Source organism: Chiloscyllium plagiosum, chromosome 5 (genome assembly GCF_004010195.1).
Source record: "Chiloscyllium plagiosum isolate BGI_BamShark_2017 chromosome 5, ASM401019v2, whole genome shotgun sequence".
Taxonomy (NCBI): domain Eukaryota; kingdom Metazoa; phylum Chordata; class Chondrichthyes; order Orectolobiformes; family Hemiscylliidae; genus Chiloscyllium; species Chiloscyllium plagiosum.
Genome location: NC_057714.1, coordinates 110,023,732 through 110,044,149, shown reverse-complemented (window position 1 = coordinate 110,044,149; position 20,418 = coordinate 110,023,732). Strand labels below are relative to the sequence as shown.

Sequence of the window (20,418 nt, the reverse complement as noted above, 5' to 3'; positions counted from 1 at the left end):
AGATCATCCAAAACCCTGCTGCACCAGTTTCCATTCACAGATCACCATCACCCTGTGCTTGATCTCCTGCAGTCTTTATAAACTATGGACTTATAAACATTTCAATGTGAGAATAAAGCTAATTCAATTCATTACCCATTTCTAATGATGTTAACCGCATGACAATCAGAATATAAATTCATAAGTTTTTTGTTAAAATTGTGTATACCTCACCACTGTTACACTCAAGTCTAGGTTACAATCAAATATCACAGGAGTGAACACAACTTCTCCAAATGTCACTAACTGGCACTTTAATCACGGCATTCCTTTTGATAAAACTCAAGAAATGTTCATATTAAAATTAATTAGTTTATTTCTTGCCCAATGTTCAATTTGCAAACTACAGAAATTCATAGCAAAGAAAGGTATCATCTTGTAGGTGTCAGCTCTCCACTAGAAAAAAGCAATAGCCCATCATCCTGCATTTTCCAAGATTCCAAATTTACACCTCCCTCATGACATAATTGTCTCTCCAAACGGACCCCACCACCAAGGATATATTTCCCTCCCCTCCCCTATCAGCATTCCGTAAAGACCACTCCCTCCGTGACTCCCTCGTCAGGTCCACACCCCCCACCAACCCAACCTCCACTCCCGGCACCTTCCCCTGCAACCGCAGGAGGTGCAAGACTTGCGCCCACACCTCCCCCCTCACCTCCCTCCAAGGCCCCAAAGGAAACTTCCATATCCGCCACAGATTCACCTGCACCTCCACACACACCATCTATTGCATCCTCTGCACCCGATGTGGCCTCCTCTATATTGGGGAGACAGGCAGGCTACTTGCGGAGCGTTTCAGAGAACACCTCTAGGACACCCGGACCAACCAACCCAACCACCCTGTAGCTCAACATTTCAATCCCCCCTCCCACTCCACCAAGGATATGCAGGCCTTTGGACACCTCCATCGCCAGACCTTCCACCTATCACATTTCCGACGCCCCTCCCCCAAGTCCCTCCTCCCTACCTTTTATCTTAGCCTGCTGGACAAACTTTCCTCATTCCTGAAGAAGGGCTTATGCCCGAAACGTCAATTCTCCTGTTCCCTGGATGCTGCCTGACCTGCTGCGCTATTCCAGCAACACATTTTCAGCTCTGATCTCCAGCATCTGCAGCCCTCACTTTCTCCACATAATTGTCTCTGCCTCAAATACTTAAGAATTCATGATTTATGTATGAGCATGGATGATAATGTTCATTATTAAAGTCTTGGTGTCCCTCTATTTTGGCAAGCATTGATGAGTTCTCCTTTTTGTGGATGTAGTAAAGTCTATGCCAGCTACTGCATTGATGCAGCAACTTAAATATATAAAGTCTGAAAAACAAGTCTCTCAGAACAACCTCCACATGTCAGTGGAGTCGAATCTGAACCAGAATGATTAACAGCGGTGCACCAAAATTAAATAGTTTAATGTTTTTAGAAGAAAAAATTACATACACTGGCCCATCTTCCCACACACAACCATATAACTTTTGATAAAATATAAATTCCCTTTGTCAGCATTCACCTTTCAGAAGCTTCTTCTGTTGCATCATTAAAATTACATTTATACGAAAAGCATTTGTCCAAATGAAAACACTAAGATGTGTAAATTGGACTAGACCCTAATTCTATAAAGATAATAAATCCAGTGCTACAGTTTTTCACACCATTAATAGAAGTTCCACACAGCTGGATCGTTATCAATCAATGGCATAATTTTTAATTTGGGCCAGTTTACCAGATCTCTGTTCTTCCTCTGCAGACCTGGATAGCTGCAACTCTGGCAATAAACCATGTACATACAGGCCTGGAAAAATTCTTCTCGATATTAAACAGCAATGAGTGAATTTAAAGTCAGAGGTAGCCTCAGACACCTGCTAATACCACATGACTATTAAAATTCACGTTTAAGGACCACATAATTGAGAAACACACAACCGAAGTACCAGCATTTTAGGAAATGCGCATTTCTCGTCTTTTTTTAAAATTGTTTAATATAAAAAAGTAACATCCATTAATATCTTCAAAGTATTAGCAAACAGACATTGAACATCACCAAGAGAATGATGGTCAATACATTTTGGGTATACCCAGACTGACTTAGCACCTTCTGCATTTCTAGCATTGCGAGTTTTTTTTAAAGCAACGTTGCATATTATGCAACTTGTTAATGGCATTTCCGTCAGCCCACCGAGAAAAGATTGTGATGACAATTTGAGTTTGCACTCAATAAACAGTCACACCTAAACAAAACAATAGGGGGACCTATACAAATATGATTTTGAGATGCCGGTGTTGGACTGGGGCATACAAATATGGTGAGTGATAAAACTGGCAATGAGCAATCTTGATATGTAGGACCAGAAAATAGATAAAAATGGTGTCAGTATTTTTGGAAAAGACAAAATACAATATTCCTTCAAGTTCCATCACAAGATTTCATTTTGATTGCACATCTGCTCTGACATGAAGTGCATCATAGACAGGCTACTGTGCAATAATATTCACTTAGAGTTATTCCCCAACATATAAACATGATTTCCGTTAAAGCTGTCTCCCCAAACACACTCCAAGGACTATGGTTTAAACAGTATCAAAAATTTCAGTGTCAAATAAACCAAACAAGGTCCAGTGAAATAAAGAGAGATAATGAAGGAATAAAATTTCCAATTAAAAGAAAACACTCCTCGGAAACAGAGGGAAAGGAAAATAAGCTATATAATCCGGTTAAAGTATTAGGCACTACAGTATCCCAAAGCCACAAGTAGCAATACTGGTTCTACATGTAGGATCACCCCTATTATTACCATACATTACCTTGTGCATCACTTTGAAAAGCAATAAAACTCTCCAAAACCCTTCATTAACTGGCTTAAGGGGTAGGCAGCATACTAAATTACAGTACAGGCTGATCTTTGTGCAATTCTATGCTCCTGGGAAACAGTGAATATTTCATCTAGTGAATCTCATACTCAAGACATACTTATAGTGTTGCGTATAAAATTAACTCTGCAAAAACAACATTATTGGCATCTATGTATATAATTCAAGTGCATGCTAGTTAAACAATTGACAAACAATCTTGCTTGATTTGAACAGGCTACAAAAAGGCAGCCAGTTTTTTTGTCTTTGGCTTAAATGAACCAGAACACAGCAAAACAAGTGGCTTGATGGCAGAGTGTGAAATACATCCTGCTCTTGATGACTCCATTGGTACTTTTGGAAACTACATGTATTAGGACATTCAGTAAACACAGAACAGGACGTGATCTTGGTACCTGCCAAGGTTAGACTACTGACTGACACTTGCATGGAGACTGGCCAGGCCCATGAAGAACTGTATCCCACTAAGAGTCAATGCATCCTGAAGTGGGAAGGGAAGGACAGAAGATGTACCAGAGAATAAGGTAACATTAAGTAATAAAGAGTTTCCTTAGTCAGCTGTAAGGGAAATGTTTACATAAAATTAGCTATTTACCATTTTCTGTGCAGCCTTTAAGGTGGCTACTAGCTCACAGCTTGGTAACTTGAGTGAAAAATCTTAATAGTGAAAAGAAAAATATCTGCATGTAAGATTTAGTGATGCAGAACCAGGATGCAAAGTAAAAATATTAGTGGAGGTTCTGAATTTATAGATTTCCCTTTCAACAACTCAAGATACAGCAATTGTGTGTGAACGAAAGGGAAAAATACAGCAACTCTTCTGACCTGCTCTTCCCATGATGTTAAGTTAGCTTCACTTGCTGAGGGTTGGTTTTGTTTTTTTTGGGGGGAGGGGGTGGGGGGAAAGAGTTGTGCCATTTATCCAAGGTCCACAGATGTTAATTTTCTTTTCTCCAATCGTTATTGATTCACCGAGCAGTAACAAATTTTTTGTACCATTTATGGGACGTACGCATTGTTAATAAAACCAACATTTACTCTTCATCTCCAATTACTGTTGAGAATATTTCTATCAACATTATAGTAGTGAACTTAAACAACTCACATTGGCTTTATAAATGGGAAATAAAAGTGATTGACAAATTACAAAGGATTCAGACAACGGCATGCAATTTGAGTACAAAACTCCTGAAGCATTTCAATGTTTGAGAGAGAGTCCATTGCCTCAAGCTGCATTCTACTCAGTACTAATGGTAACTGTGTATTGGCACGTAGTGTTGTAGACCAAGAAAAATGCACTTAAAAAGATCTAACATATCTTTTTCAAAACTTGAAATTTCAATGATCCTACTAAACTTCTCCCCATGAAGGTCAGGTTATATAGTTATTTTTACTGTTTCTGAATCGATATACAAGATTATGTTTTGAGGAAAAGGTGGGCGCGTCAGCAGAACTTTAGTTTAGCAGCCAATTGATTGGAATGCAAAACATTTAGCACTCAAACACCTCCTTATTGCTTCCACTCTACAGTGGAACAGTTATTGTAACAGAAGCTATAAAATACTCAAAACCTTTAGACAAGGAGCAAAGAAAATAGCCTCAACGTACATCTGTTGCAGTTATCAATGTTGCCAGATAGGTTGAAAGGAATCACAGATAAGATATTCAGTCGTGAGATATATCTCATTCACTGCTACCCCATTCACTGCTCTTTCTTCAACCCTATGCTTCCTCTTCAGTCACCGATATATCACAGGTTTCATCTTGACCTTGAGGCAGGCACTCTACGAGGTCCGCTGGCTCAGATTCTGTACAGTCAGCATCCACTTGTGTTTCAGCAGATGTGGGAAGCGATGGGACAGTCAAGTCAGACATTGAAGAGCTTTCCGGATCCAGGCCTTGCTCCATTGAAGCAGCAGCACAAAGTTCAGCACTGACAGAATTTAAATCTTCAGGCACACCTCCAATCGTGTGGTCTATTTAAAAAACAGCATACACAAAATCATTAGAAGCCAGTCACACAAACTCACACCCAGCACATAATATTACATCCTACACTGAATTCTTCTTCTTCTCTGCATTAGATTTGTTTAAAAGCATCAAAAGGGTAGTTAACGTTTCTTCAAACATAACTACTGGCAACATAATACAATCTGCGAGACAGCTAAATTGAAGAGAGAGGGAGCAGTAAATTTATGGCAATTGAATTACTTTTGTGATGTATTAAGACTGGCATCTCACGTATACCAGATTTAAAATTTAGAACAGGAAAAAGAAACAAAAATATATAATATAAAATCTTTTCCACGTTATCTGTCATAACAAAGACCAAAAAAGTAAAACTATTCACTGAAACTGAGAAACTAAATTTTGATTACTGGTTGAAAAATTACTTTAAATTAAATATATAGAATCCCCACAGTGTGGAAGCAGGCCATTTGGTCCATTGGGTCCACAATGACTCTCTGAAGAGCATCCCTCCCAGACCCACCCTCCTATCCTATTCCTGTAACCCTGCATTTCCCATGGCTAATCCATCTAGCCTGCACATCCCTGGACTCTATGGGCAATTTAGCATGGCCAATCCACCTAATCTGCACATGTTTGAACTATGGAGGAAACTACAGCACTTGGAAGAAACCCACACAGAGAGAATGTGCAAACTCCATACAGGTACTCACTCGAGGCTGGAATCTTACTCGACTCCCTGATGCCAGGAGGCACAGTGCTAACCACTGAGCCACCATGCCACCCACTAGAAATTTAAAACAGCAAAACAATTGTTTTTTTAGACTTATGTTGCAAAATAATCTGGACAGGATTGAGAAATACTGTAGGTGAACTGCACAGATCCACACAAAGAATCGCCACACATACAAGACACCATAGGTCAGTTACAGGCTGAGGATCATGGTCTGGTGGGAGGGAAGAAAGTTGTAGGGAAACAAGAAAGCTGACTGCTGCTTACACTTACCGGAGTGGAGATCAAGTTCTTCACTGATGAGGACCCCATTTGTTCCAGTATTTCTCTCTGTTATTGTGTTAAAGATAGGCGAGGAGTGTGACGTCACTGCCACTTTCAATACATCAGATAAGTCACGAGCTTCGGGAATGTCTGTGGATCCAGGTGGAAAACCTGTTTAAGAATTCAAAGACAAACAAAATCATGCCCTCAATTTGAGTAGATGGGAACTCCATACGTGATGTGTGACGGTAGCCAATCTCGCTTCAATGGAAAGCCTTTTAAATTCTATTCAGAAGTGCTTCTACAATGTTTAAAGACAAGAGTCTGCAAAACTAAGTGCTGAAATATAGAACAACAGCATGCAAAGTTTATCAGTCAAGTGGACTAACTTGTAGAATGTTGTCAGTGCCTCTAATTCAAGCTCCTTAGAATTCCAGAGCAGAGATGATGTTCACCCAGAATGTAGACTTCACTCTATCACCCAAAGGCCTGGTATTTAGATCACTACACTAAAAGCCCTATGAAACCATACTGGACTAACACCACTGGGCTGAAGCAGCAGAAGCTTGGGATTTGGTCATATCTACAAAATCATCTGACTGTCATTGATAAGATTTTACAGTCCATTATTAAGGGGTGAGATTGCAGAATAGTTGAAAGTGCATGGTAAAATAGGGCTGAGTCAGCACGGCTTTGTCAAGGGGAGGTCATACCTGACAAATCTGTGAGAATTCTTTGAGGTGGTAATGAGCAAGTTAGACAAAGGGAAGCCAGCGAATGTGACCTATTTGGATATCCAGAAGGCCTTGTTATGGAGCTGCAGAGGAGGGTGCGAAATAAGATAAGAACCCAAGGTAGTCGAGGCAAGGTACTGTCTTTGATAGAGGACCGGCAGAAGACAGAGTGGGGATAAAGGGATCTTTGTCAGGAAGGCAGCCGGTGACTAGTGGAGTTCCACAGGGGTCAGTGTTGGGAGTACTATTCATGTTACACATTAATGATCTGGATGAAGGAATGAGGGCATTGTTGCTCATATTGCAGATGCCACAAAGATAGATGGAGGGACAGGTAGTGTTGAGGAGGCAGGGAAGCTGCAGAAAGACTTCAACAAGGCTGGGAGAGTGGGCAAAGAACTGGCAGATAGAATACAATGTGGGAAATTGTGAAGTTATTCACTTTGGCAGGTGAATAGAGGCATAGACTAAATGGGTCAAGAGTGTGTTGCTGGAAAAGCATCCCAGGAGGAGAATCGACATTTCAGGCCAGAACCCAATTCTCCTGCTCCTCGGATGCTGCCTAACCTGCTGTGCTTTTTCAGCAACATACTCTTGACTCTGATCTCCAGCATCTGCAGACCTCATTTTCTCCTATTTTCTAAATGTTGAAAGGCTTCAGACATTTGAAACACAAAGGGACAGGAAGTCCTTGTTCAAGATTCTGTTACACTTAACATGCAGGTTCTGATGATAGCTAGTAAGGCAAATGCAATGCAAGCACTAATTTCAAGAGGGCCAGAATACAAGAGCAGAGATGTACTGCTGAGGATGTATAAGGTTCTGGTCAGCCTACATTTGGAATATTGAGAGCAGTTTTGGGACCCATGTCCAAGGAGGGATGTGCTGGCCTTGAAGGGGATCCAAGGTTTGGAAGAATTATCCCAGGAATGAAAGGGCTTGTCATATCAGGAAATTTTGAGGACTTGATGGAGCTTATAAGGATGGGGGCGCGGGGGGGTGAGGGGATTCTCACTGAAACTTACAGAACACTAAGAGGTCTGAAATGGAGTGGACATGGAGAGGATGCTTCCAGTAGCAGAAAAGACTAAGACTTGAGAGCACAGTCTCAGAGTGAAGGGATGACATTTTAGAACTGAGATGAGGAGAAATTTCTTGAGCTAAAGGGTGGTTAATCTGTGGAACTCATTGCCGCAGAGAGGTGTTTTGGCAAGTCCTTAAGTGAATTTAAGATGGAGATAGATATGTTCTTAATTAGTCAGCGAATCCAGGGTTATGGGAAGAAGGCAGGAGATTGGGGTTGAGAAACATATCAGCCATAATTGAATGACGCAGCAGATTTGAGGGGCCAAATGGCCTAAGTCTGCTTCCATTTCTTATGATCCCACAGTGTATTCACTACTGTAATTACGACACTTCAAAAATGTCACGGAATTCAGAAAGAACTCTTTCATTTTCTTGGAACATTAGTATTCATGATGGCTTGAAAAAGGTATTCAAAATGAAATTGGGGCATTATTATGTTGCAGTTTGATCTTGGTAATTTATAAAGAATTATCTACAGAATCTTAATGATCGTTCAACATTTGAAAATTTCTATCAATTCCAATCAGTCACCGCATGGAACCCACTTGGGAACTCACAGATGAGAAACTTATGTTCCCAATGTGCTGTGCCACATCTGAAATCAGCAAATCCACATTTGTCACAAGCACACAGTATATCAAGAGTGCAGCAGAGTGCTACAATGGAATAGACACTGTCGCCCATCTGATTCACCCCCCGAAATTAAAACCTTAAACTGAACCGCATTGTCTATGAAACTGGAAATTACATGAAAATGACCATTTTAATGAACATTTCTATAATTACAGATTTATTTTAGCACAGAAGGAAGCCAGTTAGCCTACTGTATCTATGTTAACCCACTGAAGGAGCATTTCAGCTCATGATCCTCCTCATCTCTTTACCCTGCAAACTTTTCATTTTTTAATAAGCACCCAATTCCCTTTTGAATACTTTAATTCACAACACCTCAAGGTAAACTGCACGAACAGTGACCGCAGTCAATGTTCAGTTCCAACATGCATTTGCTTATGCAACAAAGCACTATGGGAGAGAAATTTATTGGCTATCTAACACTGGCTTCAAGTACTGCAAGGAGAAAAAAAAGCAAAAAGGAAAAAAAGGTCTGAGAACAGTACCTGGGTCCATGACCCGTTGTATAGGAGGAGGAGGGAGTAGTGAACTTTCCATTGTTAAGTTGGTCAGGCCCTGTTCCAAATCTGGACACTCACTTGTTCCAACAATTGGTGAACTTGGAGCAATTAAAGGTGCCTGCAAAATAAGCACAATACACATTGTATGGCAATCTCAACTTGTATTTGGCAGTGAACACTACTTCAGTGGTCACACTTGTAGACACATCATCCAAGTCATTTCTCAAAGCTGCTACAATAATTCTGACTTTATTCTTCAGAAAAATAAAACAAATTGAAAATGATGTCGGAGTATATGAAGAATGCACTTACCCAGATCATGTTAATTGATTGATCTTGGAATCAATTTTAGTATTAAAGAAAATGTGCCTAATTTAAAATGATTGAAAATATTAAGCTTCCCAATTACTCAGTTTATCGATTTGAAACATTTCTGGTATTCGTCTTTCCACAGATGTTGCCCCGTCTGCTGAGTCTTTATTTTCATTGTCAGTTATTCAGTTAGTGAAGTTACATACAACCAAAGCTACAAAGTCTCACGTATTGATGACTGACCATTTGATGATCTCGGGTGAATGCCAGCAAGGATGCTGCAAGTGGCTTCAATTACACTGGGCTGAGAGGTTTAGAGTGTGGACAGGACATTATTGTTGTTTATTGTTGAACAGTGTTCACTGGTGAATCCCTGCTGGAAAATGTGCATGTCAGATATTATGTCAGGACAACATGGTGGGGTGATGGTGCTGGGCACCCCACTATGTTTAAACAAGCTGCCAACATTCACTCTCTCAATAATTTATGGTAACTTAGGCAAGGTGACAGAGATGGGAGATCCAGCACGGGAACCATTACGGGTAAATTATATTTGATTAACTTGATTTGATATATTGACAAAGTAGCATAGAGTGTGGGTGATGGCAATGCAGTTGGTGTTGGGTCTGTGGACTTCAAGAAAAGCATTTGATAAAAATGGTTTAAAATACCTAGATTTTCAGATTTCCAAATAATAAACATTACTGGTCTCTTAAAATTATGATATTAAAAATTACGAAGATTTACTAGAGTAACCAAACAGAGACAATCGCCAATGCTGATGGGTCAATATCAAATGGGCACAGACTTATGATGATGGGCAAAAGAAATGTGGGCAAGGACTGATCAGGCTTTAGAATAGTTGTAACTTTCAGAAGGAAAGTGGATAACTACTTGAAGGGGGGAAGAAAAAGTTCAGGAAACAGCACTATTTGAATTGATCTTTGAAAGAGCTGGCAAATATAATTGGCTCTGGTGAAAACATAATTCAGCAAGATGATAGCACCGAAGAAAGGTTATAGAGGGGAATGTCTGGGCAACAAGAAACATTATAATATAAAATAAATTCCTAATGTTTACAAACCACAAACACAATATATCTAATTTATAATGCTAGATTAATGTGTGCATCTATTATTGTGCATACCAGTACCCATCCAATATGTTAATACATTTGATACAAATGTGTATCTGATAATTTCATTTAATGGGTGTCTGTTAAGCTTACAAGTTTGTAAAATTGTGCATCCTGCTGAAATAGATATTCATTGCAACCATTGTAATTGTCAAGCTTCTGACTCCCCCAACTGGTCATAAACAATGACTGCTTCAAATTTAAAAAAGGTACTAGCACTTTTCACATTTTTATACCAAATACCAAGGTTCTTGTCCTGTCAGAGGCTAATGCAAAGTCGGACTTCTTTTGAATGGAAACACAGAACAACCCTCTGATTGAGAAAAGTTAACTTCATATGGGTCAGTTATTTCTACATTATAAACTCATTGGGGAGCAGAGCAGCAGACCAATGTGCCTTATTCTTGCAGAGGAGAAATTGAATCTTCCTGCAGCACACCAAAGGTGTTTTTTTAAAAAAAAACTTTATAATAGCAAGAAGAAATATTTTGATGGTACAAGTCTGAGAATTTACAGATAAACATATTAATTGCGTATGATAGCATTTCAATTGGGTTTAATGTGCCTTTGGCACTAGATGTTACCTACCTCCGTGTATCCCTTTTCTAGGTTCTGGGGTGGAGTGCTTGCTACAGGTGGTGGTGGAATCTCAACCTTTTGCTTTGGTACGACAGGAAGGGAGGGGATTCTGTGCAAATAGCCATATCCAATGCCACAACCCAAGCTGAAAATGAGAAACATGTGAGGTGAATATGGTGGAGGCTTGTTGAATTATATAGTACATACACTCTCAAGATCAATGAGGAATGGGCAATAAATGCTGGCCTTACTGGAGATGTTCATATCTTAAGAAAACATATATACCATAAAACAGGATGTGGCGAGGTCCCCTGGTTTACAAATACTCTCACTCTGACAAGTTGTTCAAAGCAGTGGGCAAGATGAAGAGTGACAAAGCATTCTGATAAGTCAGAATGTCACAAAGATGCAGCTGGAAGTTGAGTGTTTTAGTCTAGGAATTTGGTAAGTGAGAGAGTGTTTTCAGATTTCTGTCTAAAATCTATTAAAGCTTGCATTTTGCATTTAACTTTACTGTGACAATAAACTGTAGTTTCTTTCCCAGTCTTAGTGATTATAAAGGTCTCTGCCTAAAGGCATTTTTGCAAGGAATTTAATTAAATAGCCACGCAGCACTGATTTGCTGGCCTAATTTATCTCACTAGAATGTGAGTTCATATAAAAATATTGCATTTTGTATACGCAAAAAGGTGACAATGGAGACTCAGTGCCATGAGATGAAGCACTTAAATCTGGAAAATTGTTAAGTGAGGGAGGTGGTGCTATTTCATTTCATTATGAAGAACGAGCGATATGAGAGGGGCAGTTGGTCAAAATCTAATAGGCGAATCCTGCAAACATTGTGTAGGAGTACAGATTGTAATTGGTGAGTTTTAAATTTGTCTCCCCCCTCAAAACTGGACAATAGTTTAAAGTACTGGGGAGATTCAAGAATTGCATTACATGATGTAACAGCAGATAATCTCTGAATGATTTTCAAAACTTAAAACCCAATTTGTTAAATACAAAGAAAATAATGAGGGCAGGGCAGGTGATGTTCGCAACTGTAACATGTAAGAGCTTGTGGATGTGTATGATTCAAAGCAACCACACCATCAGAAGCTGCAGCTGGAAGGGGATATTTGAAAAGTTAAAGAGAAAGGTCAAGTTAGTAGCACAGGGTAGCTGATGATAACCAGAATGTGACAAGAATGGACAATGCCTATAAACATAAAGAATACACCAGCAAAATTAGGTCTGGGTAAGGACAAACTGGAAATCAATGTAATTAAATGGTTAATACATTCAATATTCGTGACAAGATAGATGAATTGATAACCAAATAGAAATAAATGAGTACAATGTGATAGCAATTACAGAAATGTGATTACAAAGTCATCACTGCTTAGATTGAAATATATTGAAATAAGAGTATTTGATATTTTGGTAGAATAGGAAGGGAGTAATAGATGATGGTATAACTGTTAGTCTAGGATGAACTCTACAGTAGCAAAAAAAAAAATCTTGTTTCAGTGAGTCAAAAAAGAACAATCAGTTGGGGTAGAAATATGAAATAGCAAAAGAAAGCAGTCACTAGTGGAACTGATTTGGAGATGCCGGTGTACTGGGGTGTACAAAGTTAAAAATCATACAACACCAGGTTGTAGTCCAACAGGTTTAAATTAAATTAAACAAATTAAACCTGTTGGACTATAACCTGGTGCTGTGTGATTTTTAATTAGTGGAACTGATTTATAAGTTGACAGCAGCTAAACTGCAGGACAGACTAAAACTCATAATAATGGGGCCTTATGAAAGTAGCTTGACAATAATGAAGACATTTTGATCTCCACAGACTGAACAACTAATTTGGGGTTATAGTCCAACAGGTTTAAATTAAATTAAACAAATTAAACCTGTTGGACTATAACCTGGTGTTGTGCGATTTTTAATTAGTGGAACTGATTTATAAGTTGACAGGAGCTAAACTGCAGGACAGACTAAAACTCATAATAATGGGGCCTTATGAAAGTAGCTTGACAATAATGAAGACATTTTGATCTCCACAGACTGAACAACTAATTTGGTAAAGGTATTAGCAAGGCCAAGTTCATAGTGCATTTGGGACAGCTTCTTCAAACAATATGTCCTGAAATCAAAGAACAGACTATTTTAGACCTGGTAATGTGTAATAAGATAGAATTAATAAATGATCTCATAGCACAGGATCCTCGACATAACAGTGATCATAATATGATCGAATTTCAATCAGCTTGAAATTGAGAAATTTCCATATGAAACTGACATCTTAAATAAAGACTATTTAAAGGACGTGAAGACAAAGATGAGGTGATAATGTTGTTGTGATTTTTTTTTATTCATTGACAGAATGAGGACGTTGCTAGTTAGGTCAGCATTTATTGCCCATCCCTAATTACCCAGAGGGCGGGTATGAGTCAACCACATTGCTGTGGGTCTGGAATCACATGTAGGCCAGACTAGCTAAGGATGGCAGTTTCCTTCCCTGAAGGACACAGTGAGCTAGATGGGTTTTTCAAATAATTGACAAAAGCTTCAGTTTTTTTAAATTGATTAAAATTCCATAATCTGCCAAGGCAGGATGTGAACCCCCATCCCCAAAACATTATGGATTTCCATTTCAGTGGCGGGAGTGAAGAGAGCGTGAGCCAGGGGCCAGCCGGGAAGGTAAATCTGAATATAAAATACTCACCTTGTAAATCAATGGAGTGAAGGTTGAACAGGAGCTAAAGTGGACACAGGGACTGCTGGGTAATTGAACGAATATATTCGGGCAGTGGCTAAACCCAAACGCTACATGTGTAGTGGCTCACCTCGTCCTCCTCCTCGAGCCAAACAAAGACTGTGTGGAGCGCTGGTAAGTCTTTTATTGTCTCTTTTGGCAAGTTAGAGCCGAGGGAATGGAAGCTAGGGCAGTTGGATGCTCCTCTTGCAGGGTGTGGGAGGTAAGGGTCACCACTATTGTTCCTGCTGACTTCACGTGCAAGAAGTGCACCCAACTCCAGCTCCTCACTGACCGTGTTAGGGAACTGGAGCTGGAGCTGGAGCTGGATGAACTTCAGATCATTCGGGAAACTGAGGGGGTGATGAGGGTTATAGGGAGACAGTCACACCTAAGTTACAAGATAAAGGTAGCTGGATGACTGTCAGGAGAGGGAAAGGGAATAGGCAGACAATGCAGGGATCCCCTGTGGCCATTCCTCAATAATAAGTATACTGTTTTGGATACTGTTGACGGGGGCGACATACCAGGGAAAAGCCACAGCGGTCAGGCCTCTGACACTGACCCTGGCTTTGTGATTCAGAGGTAAGGCCAGGGGTGGGGGGGTGAGGAGGATAGGAGCGCAATAGCGATAGAAGATTCAATGGTAAGAGGTCGAAAATGAGGCTCCCAAATGGTTTGCTGCCTCCAGGTCTCAGGAATGTCTCGGATCAATTCTACAGGATTCTTAAGGGGGATGGTGAGCAGCCAGAAGTCATGGTACACATTGGTATCAATGATATAGCTAGAAAAGAGTTGAGGACCTAAAACGTGAATATAGGGAGTTAGGTTGGAATCTAAAAGGCAGGACGAGCAGGGTAGTAATCTCAGGATTGCTACCGGTGCTACATGCTAGTGAGGCTAGGAACAGAGAGTGAGTGCAGCTGAACATGGGGCAGCGGAGCTACTGTAGGAGGGAGGACTTCAGATATGTGAATCATTGGGATACCTTCTGGGGAAGGTGGGACCTGTACAAGAAGGACCAGGTTGCACCTGAACTGGAGGGGCGCCAATATCCTGGGTGGGATGCTTGCAAGAGCTCTCTGGGAGGGTTTAAACTAGTTTGGCTGGGGGATGGGAACCAGAGCTAGGGTTCAGAGGATGAGGTAGCTGGTGAACAGGCAAATACAGCATGCAGAGAGTCTGTGAGGAAGGACAGACAGTCCATAGGGCAAAGGTGCAGTCAGTGTGAGGGGTTGAAGTGTGTTTATTTTAACGCCAGTATTATCAGGAATAAGAGTGATGAACTTACAGCACGGATTAGTACTTGAAGCTACGATGTTGTGGCCATTACCGAGACTTGGATCTCATAGAGCCAGGAGTGGTTGTTGAAAGTTCAGGGTTTAGATGTTTCAAAAGAAATATGGAGGGAGGTAAAAGAGGTGAGGGAATGGCATTGCTAATCAGGGCTAGTGTGACAGCTGCAGAAAGGGAGGTTGTCGAGGAATATTTGTCTCCAGAGTCAGTATGGGTGGAAGTCAGAAACAGGAAAGGAACAGTCACTTTATTGGGAGTCTTCTACAGACCTCCCAATAGCAACAGACAGAAAGGGAGGTTGTCGAGGAATATTTGTCTACAGAGTCAGTATGGGTGGAAGTCAGAAACAGGATAGGAACAGTCACTTTACTGGGAGTCTTCTACAGACGTCCCAATAGCAACAGAAACACGGAGAGCAGATTAGGTAGCAGATTTTGGAAAGGTGCAGAACTAACAGGGTTGTTGTCATGGATGATTTCAACTTCCCTAATATTGATTGGAACCTCCTTACTGCAAATAGTTTGGATGGAGCAGACTTTGTCAGATGTGTCCAGGAAGGATTCCTGACTCAATATGTAGATAGCCTGACTAGAGGGAGGCCATATTGCATTTGGTGCTTGGCAATGAACCAGGTCAGGTGTTAGGTCTCTTGGTGGGAGAACAATTTGGTGACAGCGATTACTACTCCCTGACCTTTACTCCTGTCCCTTTCCAAGACTATAGGAGATGGTATGGGAAAGTACTTAATTGGGGGAGGGGGAATTACAATGCTATTAGGCAGGAACTGTGAAGCATAGATTGGGAACAGATATTGTCAGGGAAATGCATGACAGAGATGTGTTGGTTGTTGGGGGAGCACTTGTGGCGAGGTTGGATGGATTTGTCCCACTGAGGCAAAAGGGGGATGGTAGGGTGAAGGAACTTTGGATGAAAAGAGATGTGAACATCTAATCAAGAGGAAAACGGAAGCTTACTTAAGGTGAAGGAAGCTGAAAAATGTGTTGCTGGAAAAGCGCAGCAGGTCAGGCAGCATCAAAGGGGCAGGAACATCTACGTTTCGGGCATAAGCCCTTCTTCAGGAATGAGGAGGGTGTGCCAAGCAGGCTAAGATAAAAGGTAGGGAGGAGGGACTTGGGGGAGGGGCGTTGGGAATGTGATAGATGGAAGGAGGTTAAGGTGAGAGTGATAGGCCAGAGAGGGGTTGAGGGCGGAGAGGTCGGGAAGAAGATTGCAGGTCAAGAAGGCAGTTCAGACCAACTCTTTTTAAAATCTGACCCCGCATGGACTCCGGGCTACGTTTAGACCAACTCTTTTTAAAACCACCGCCTTCTTGACAGGATGCAGAACTGGGCTGAGAAGTGGCAGATGGAGTTCAACCTGGAAAAGTGAAGTGATTCACTTTGGAAGGTCAAATTTGAATGCAGAATACAGGGTTAAAAGCAGGATTCTTGGCACTGTAGAGGAACAGAGGGATCTTGGGGTCCACATCCATAGATCCCTCAAAGTTGCCACTCAAGTTAATAGGATTGTTAAGAAGGTATGGTGCGTTGGCTTTCATTAGCAGGAGGATTGAGTTTAAGTGCTGCGAAGTTATGCTGCAGCTTTATAAAGCCCTGATTAGACCACCCTTGGAATACTGTGTTCCATTATGGATGCTTCATTATTGGAATGAGTTGGAAGTTATTAGAGAGGGTGCAGAGGAGATTTACCAGGATGCTGCCTGGAATGGACGGCATATCTTATGAAAAGTTGAGGGAGCTAGGGCGTTTCTCATCGGAGTGAAGAAGGATGAGAGGTGACTTGATAGAGGTGTGCAAGATGATGAGAGGCATAAATAGAGTTGGTAAGCTAGAGACTTTTTCCCAGGGTGGAAATAGCCATCATGAGCCAACATAATTTTAAGGTGATTAGGGGAAGGTTTAGGGGAGATGTCACAGTTAGGGTTCTTTACACAGACAGTGGTGGGTGTGTGGAATGTCAGATACATTAGGGACATTTAAATGACTCTTGGATAGGCACATGCATGATAGTAAAATGTAGGATATATAGGTTAGTTTGATCTTAGAGTAGGAAAAGAAGTCAACACAACATCGAGGGCCGCAAGGTCTTTACTGTGGTGTGCTGTACTGTTCTGCATTCTATGTATTACTTTGAATCATGTCATAATAGAATCATAGAATTCCTACAGTATGGAAACAGGCCCTTTGGCCAACATGTCCACACACATGTCTGAAGAGTAATCCGCCCATAATCTTACCCTATTATCCTATATTTACCCCTAACCAATGCACCTAACCTACACACCCCTGAACACTTCGGGCAATTTAGCACGGCCAATTTACCTAACCTGCACATCTTTGGATTGTGAGAGGAAACCAGAGCACCCAGAAGAAACCCACACAGACACAAGGACGACATGCAGACTCCACACAGACAGACAGTCACCCAAGGCTGGAATTGTACCCGGGTCCCTGGCGCTGTGAGGCAGCAGTGCTACACACTGAGAGACTGTGCCTCCCGGGTCTCTGGATTAACATTCTAGCGTTTAATACTATTGGGCCATTGCCTGCTCATATATCGGCAAAGTTATATCCCAGAGAACCGGGTTTAAATCCCACCATGGCAGATAGTGGAATTTAAATTCAATAACATAAATCTGAATTAAGAGTCTGTCATGATTATGAAACTACCATCGATCGTCATGAAAACTGAGCACCTTTACTAATATGCCTTAGGGAAGGAAAACTGCCATCCTTATCTGGTCTGGCCTATATGCGACTGCAGACCAACCATGTGGTTGACTCTTAACTGCCCTGAAAATGTGTTGCTGGAAAAGCGCAGCAGGTCAGGCAGCATCCAAGGAGCAGGAGAATCAACGTTTCTGGCATAAGCCCTTCTTCAGGAAACGTCGATTCTCCTGCTCCTTGGATGCTGCCTGACCTGCTGCGCTTTTCCAGCAACACATTTTCAGTTCTGATCGCCAGCATCTGCAGTCCTCACTTTCTCCTCTTAACTGCCCTGGCAAGCCACTCAAGGGCTATTAGGCCTAGGAACAAATTGTGACCATTTCATGAATAAAAAAAAGTTGGATAACGTGCCACTTATTTCAAACATGGGTAACACACTGTGATAGAACACTCCATAGAACACAAAATAACAAGTCTGATCAAGACAGGCGAAAGTGAGGACTGCAGATGCTGGAGATCAGAGCTGAAAATGTGTTGCTGGAAAAGCGCAGCACGTCAGGCAGCATCCAAGGAGCAGAAGAATTGACGTTTCAGGCATGAGCCCTTCTTCAGGATTCCTGAAGAAGGGCTCATGCCCGAAACGTCGATTCTCCTGATCAAGACAGGCCCCAAAATTTCTCAGCAAGTCCCCCAATGTTACGGGCACAAGGGGTCATCAAATCTCATTAAACTTTACAAGGGATTAATGTTCTTCACTTGTGATCCAGATTGAAACTTCCTCTCAGGAACCATTACACCACAGTTTGCTTCAATAACTATTCTGTTCTATTCCAACGCCCTCCTGTTCTAGATCTATGCCCACCTGGAATCTCAAACTCCACTCCAATATTTATTCAAAGGCACAACTCGAGATTTTTAATGACAATTAGCTTCACAAAGCTGGATCTTCCTTAGTTGTAAACTTGTTCAGTTAAATTCAGCAAACATTCTTACAGGGTGTTTAACTCTAAGCTGCATTGGAGAAAGTGAGGACTGCAGATGCTGGGGATCAGAGTTAAAAAGTATGGTGCTGGAAAAGCACAGCAAGTCAGGCAGTATCCGAGGAGCAGGAGAGTCGACGTTTCGATCATAAACTCTTCATCAGGAATGGGGGTGGGGAGGGGGTGGTGAGAGATAAACAAGAAGGTCAGGGTTGGGGTAAGGCAGCTGGGAAGGCAATAGGTAGATGCAGGTGGGGCATGTGATGGTGATAGATCGGAGGGAAGAGGATAGGTGGGAAGAAAGATGGACAGGTGGGACAGTTCAAGAGGATGATGGATCAGGGGACTGGGGGGGGGGGGGGAGGAGATAAGGAAATTGGTGAAGTCGACGTTGATGCCATGTGGTTGAAGGGTCCTATGGCAGAAGATGAAGCTTTCTTACTCCAGTTGTCGGGTGGCTTGGATTTGGTGTTGGAGGCAGCCCTGGACTTGCATGTCCTTGGTGGAATAGGAGGGTGAATTGAAGTGTTCAGCCACAGGGCAGTGGGGTCATTTAGTGAGTGTGTCTCAGAGATGTTGTGCAAGTTGGCATCCGGAGTCCCCAAAGTTGAGGAGACCACATCAACTGCAATGGACACAGTAGATGAGGTGTTTTGATATGCAGGAAAATCTCTGCCGGATGTGAAAGGATCCTTTGGGGTCTTGGACGGAGGTGAGGGGCGTGGCGTGGGCGTAGGTTTTACATCTCATGCGGCGGCAAGGGGAAGTTCTGCGAGTGCTGGGTGGGCGTGGACCTAACGAGGGAGTCATGGAGGGAATCGTCTCTGCAGAATGCAGATAGGGGTAGGAAGGGAAATATATCTCTGGTGGTGGGTCTGATTGAAGGTGGTGGAAATGGCAGAGGATAATGTACTGCATTGATCTATTAGTGGCACCTGATCACCTGTGAGCCAGGACAATCTTCAAAGCCCTGACCCCAACCCTGACATCTATTAGCAACAAGAACAACTTTGAGTTCCAACAGTACAGAGATATTCGATTGCTCTTGACAACTTCTCACAGTTTTCCTATAGAGAACCTGCACAGTTCAGTGGTCTTCCCTGCAGTATAACTAAAAGTCAGCACTTCTGCCATAGTTTCTAACTCTTTGTTTCTTTTGTATGCTCCTACAGGTATATTTTCAGTCCCTGTCTGTAGTCTTTTGAACTGTATTTCAGTGATCTATGTGCTATCTTAAGTGACCTATTGAAAACCTTACAACAGGTCTCTCGTGGTGGGCAGAATTGAATGTTAATACCAACACATGGAACTAAGTATGCCAAAAAATCAGTCATAGATTACTGGCTTATTCAGTACAAAATAAAAACAATAAGTTATCATCACAATCACCAGAGAAAACCTACTAGGAAAACTAACGTGACCAAAGGCTGATGAGTCCTTCAGACCTGAGTGTCTTACAGAAATGGACAAATTTTCCTAGAATCAGGAAAGGTCCCAGCAGATTGAAAGATCACAAATGTAACACCACTATTCATCAAAGAAGGAAAAGAGCATGAAACTACAGGACAGTCAGTCAGTCTAACGTACATCTTTAGGTATGCGACACAATTCATTCGTAAGTGGGTTTTAGCAAATTACAGTCTAGATTAGAGCAGTGCTTATTCAGGAATAGAGCTTATTCCTGATGAAGGGCTTTTGCCCGAAATGTTGATTTTCCTGCTCCTCAGATGCTGCCTGAGCTGCTGCGCTTTTCCAGTACCACTCTAATCTAGACTGGTTTCCAGTATCTGCAGTCCTTGTTTTTACCCTTTAGCAAATTACAATCAGGCAGAGTCAAGATGGTTTTGTAATAGGTCAATTATG

The 20,418-nt window shown here is 41.6% G+C and overlaps 1 protein-coding gene across 1 annotated transcript in view; it reads right to left on the bottom strand.

Moving 5' to 3' along the window:
- Nucleotides 1-1,433: 1,433 nt before the first annotated feature.
- Nucleotides 1,434-20,418, bottom strand: part of LOC122550136 (Golgi reassembly-stacking protein 1-like) — a 38,069-nt gene continuing 19,084 nt past the window's right edge. The window contains exons 6-9 of the mRNA XM_043690774.1: nucleotides 10,862-10,997; nucleotides 8,812-8,944; nucleotides 5,883-6,044; nucleotides 1,434-4,884 (exon numbers count right to left, since the gene is read on the bottom strand). Coding sequence (XP_043546709.1) covers nucleotides 4,631-4,884; nucleotides 5,883-6,044; nucleotides 8,812-8,944; nucleotides 10,862-10,997 — 685 coding nt within the window. The 3' untranslated portion in view covers nucleotides 1,434-4,630. The remainder of the gene's footprint in view (nucleotides 4,885-5,882; nucleotides 6,045-8,811; nucleotides 8,945-10,861; nucleotides 10,998-20,418) is intronic.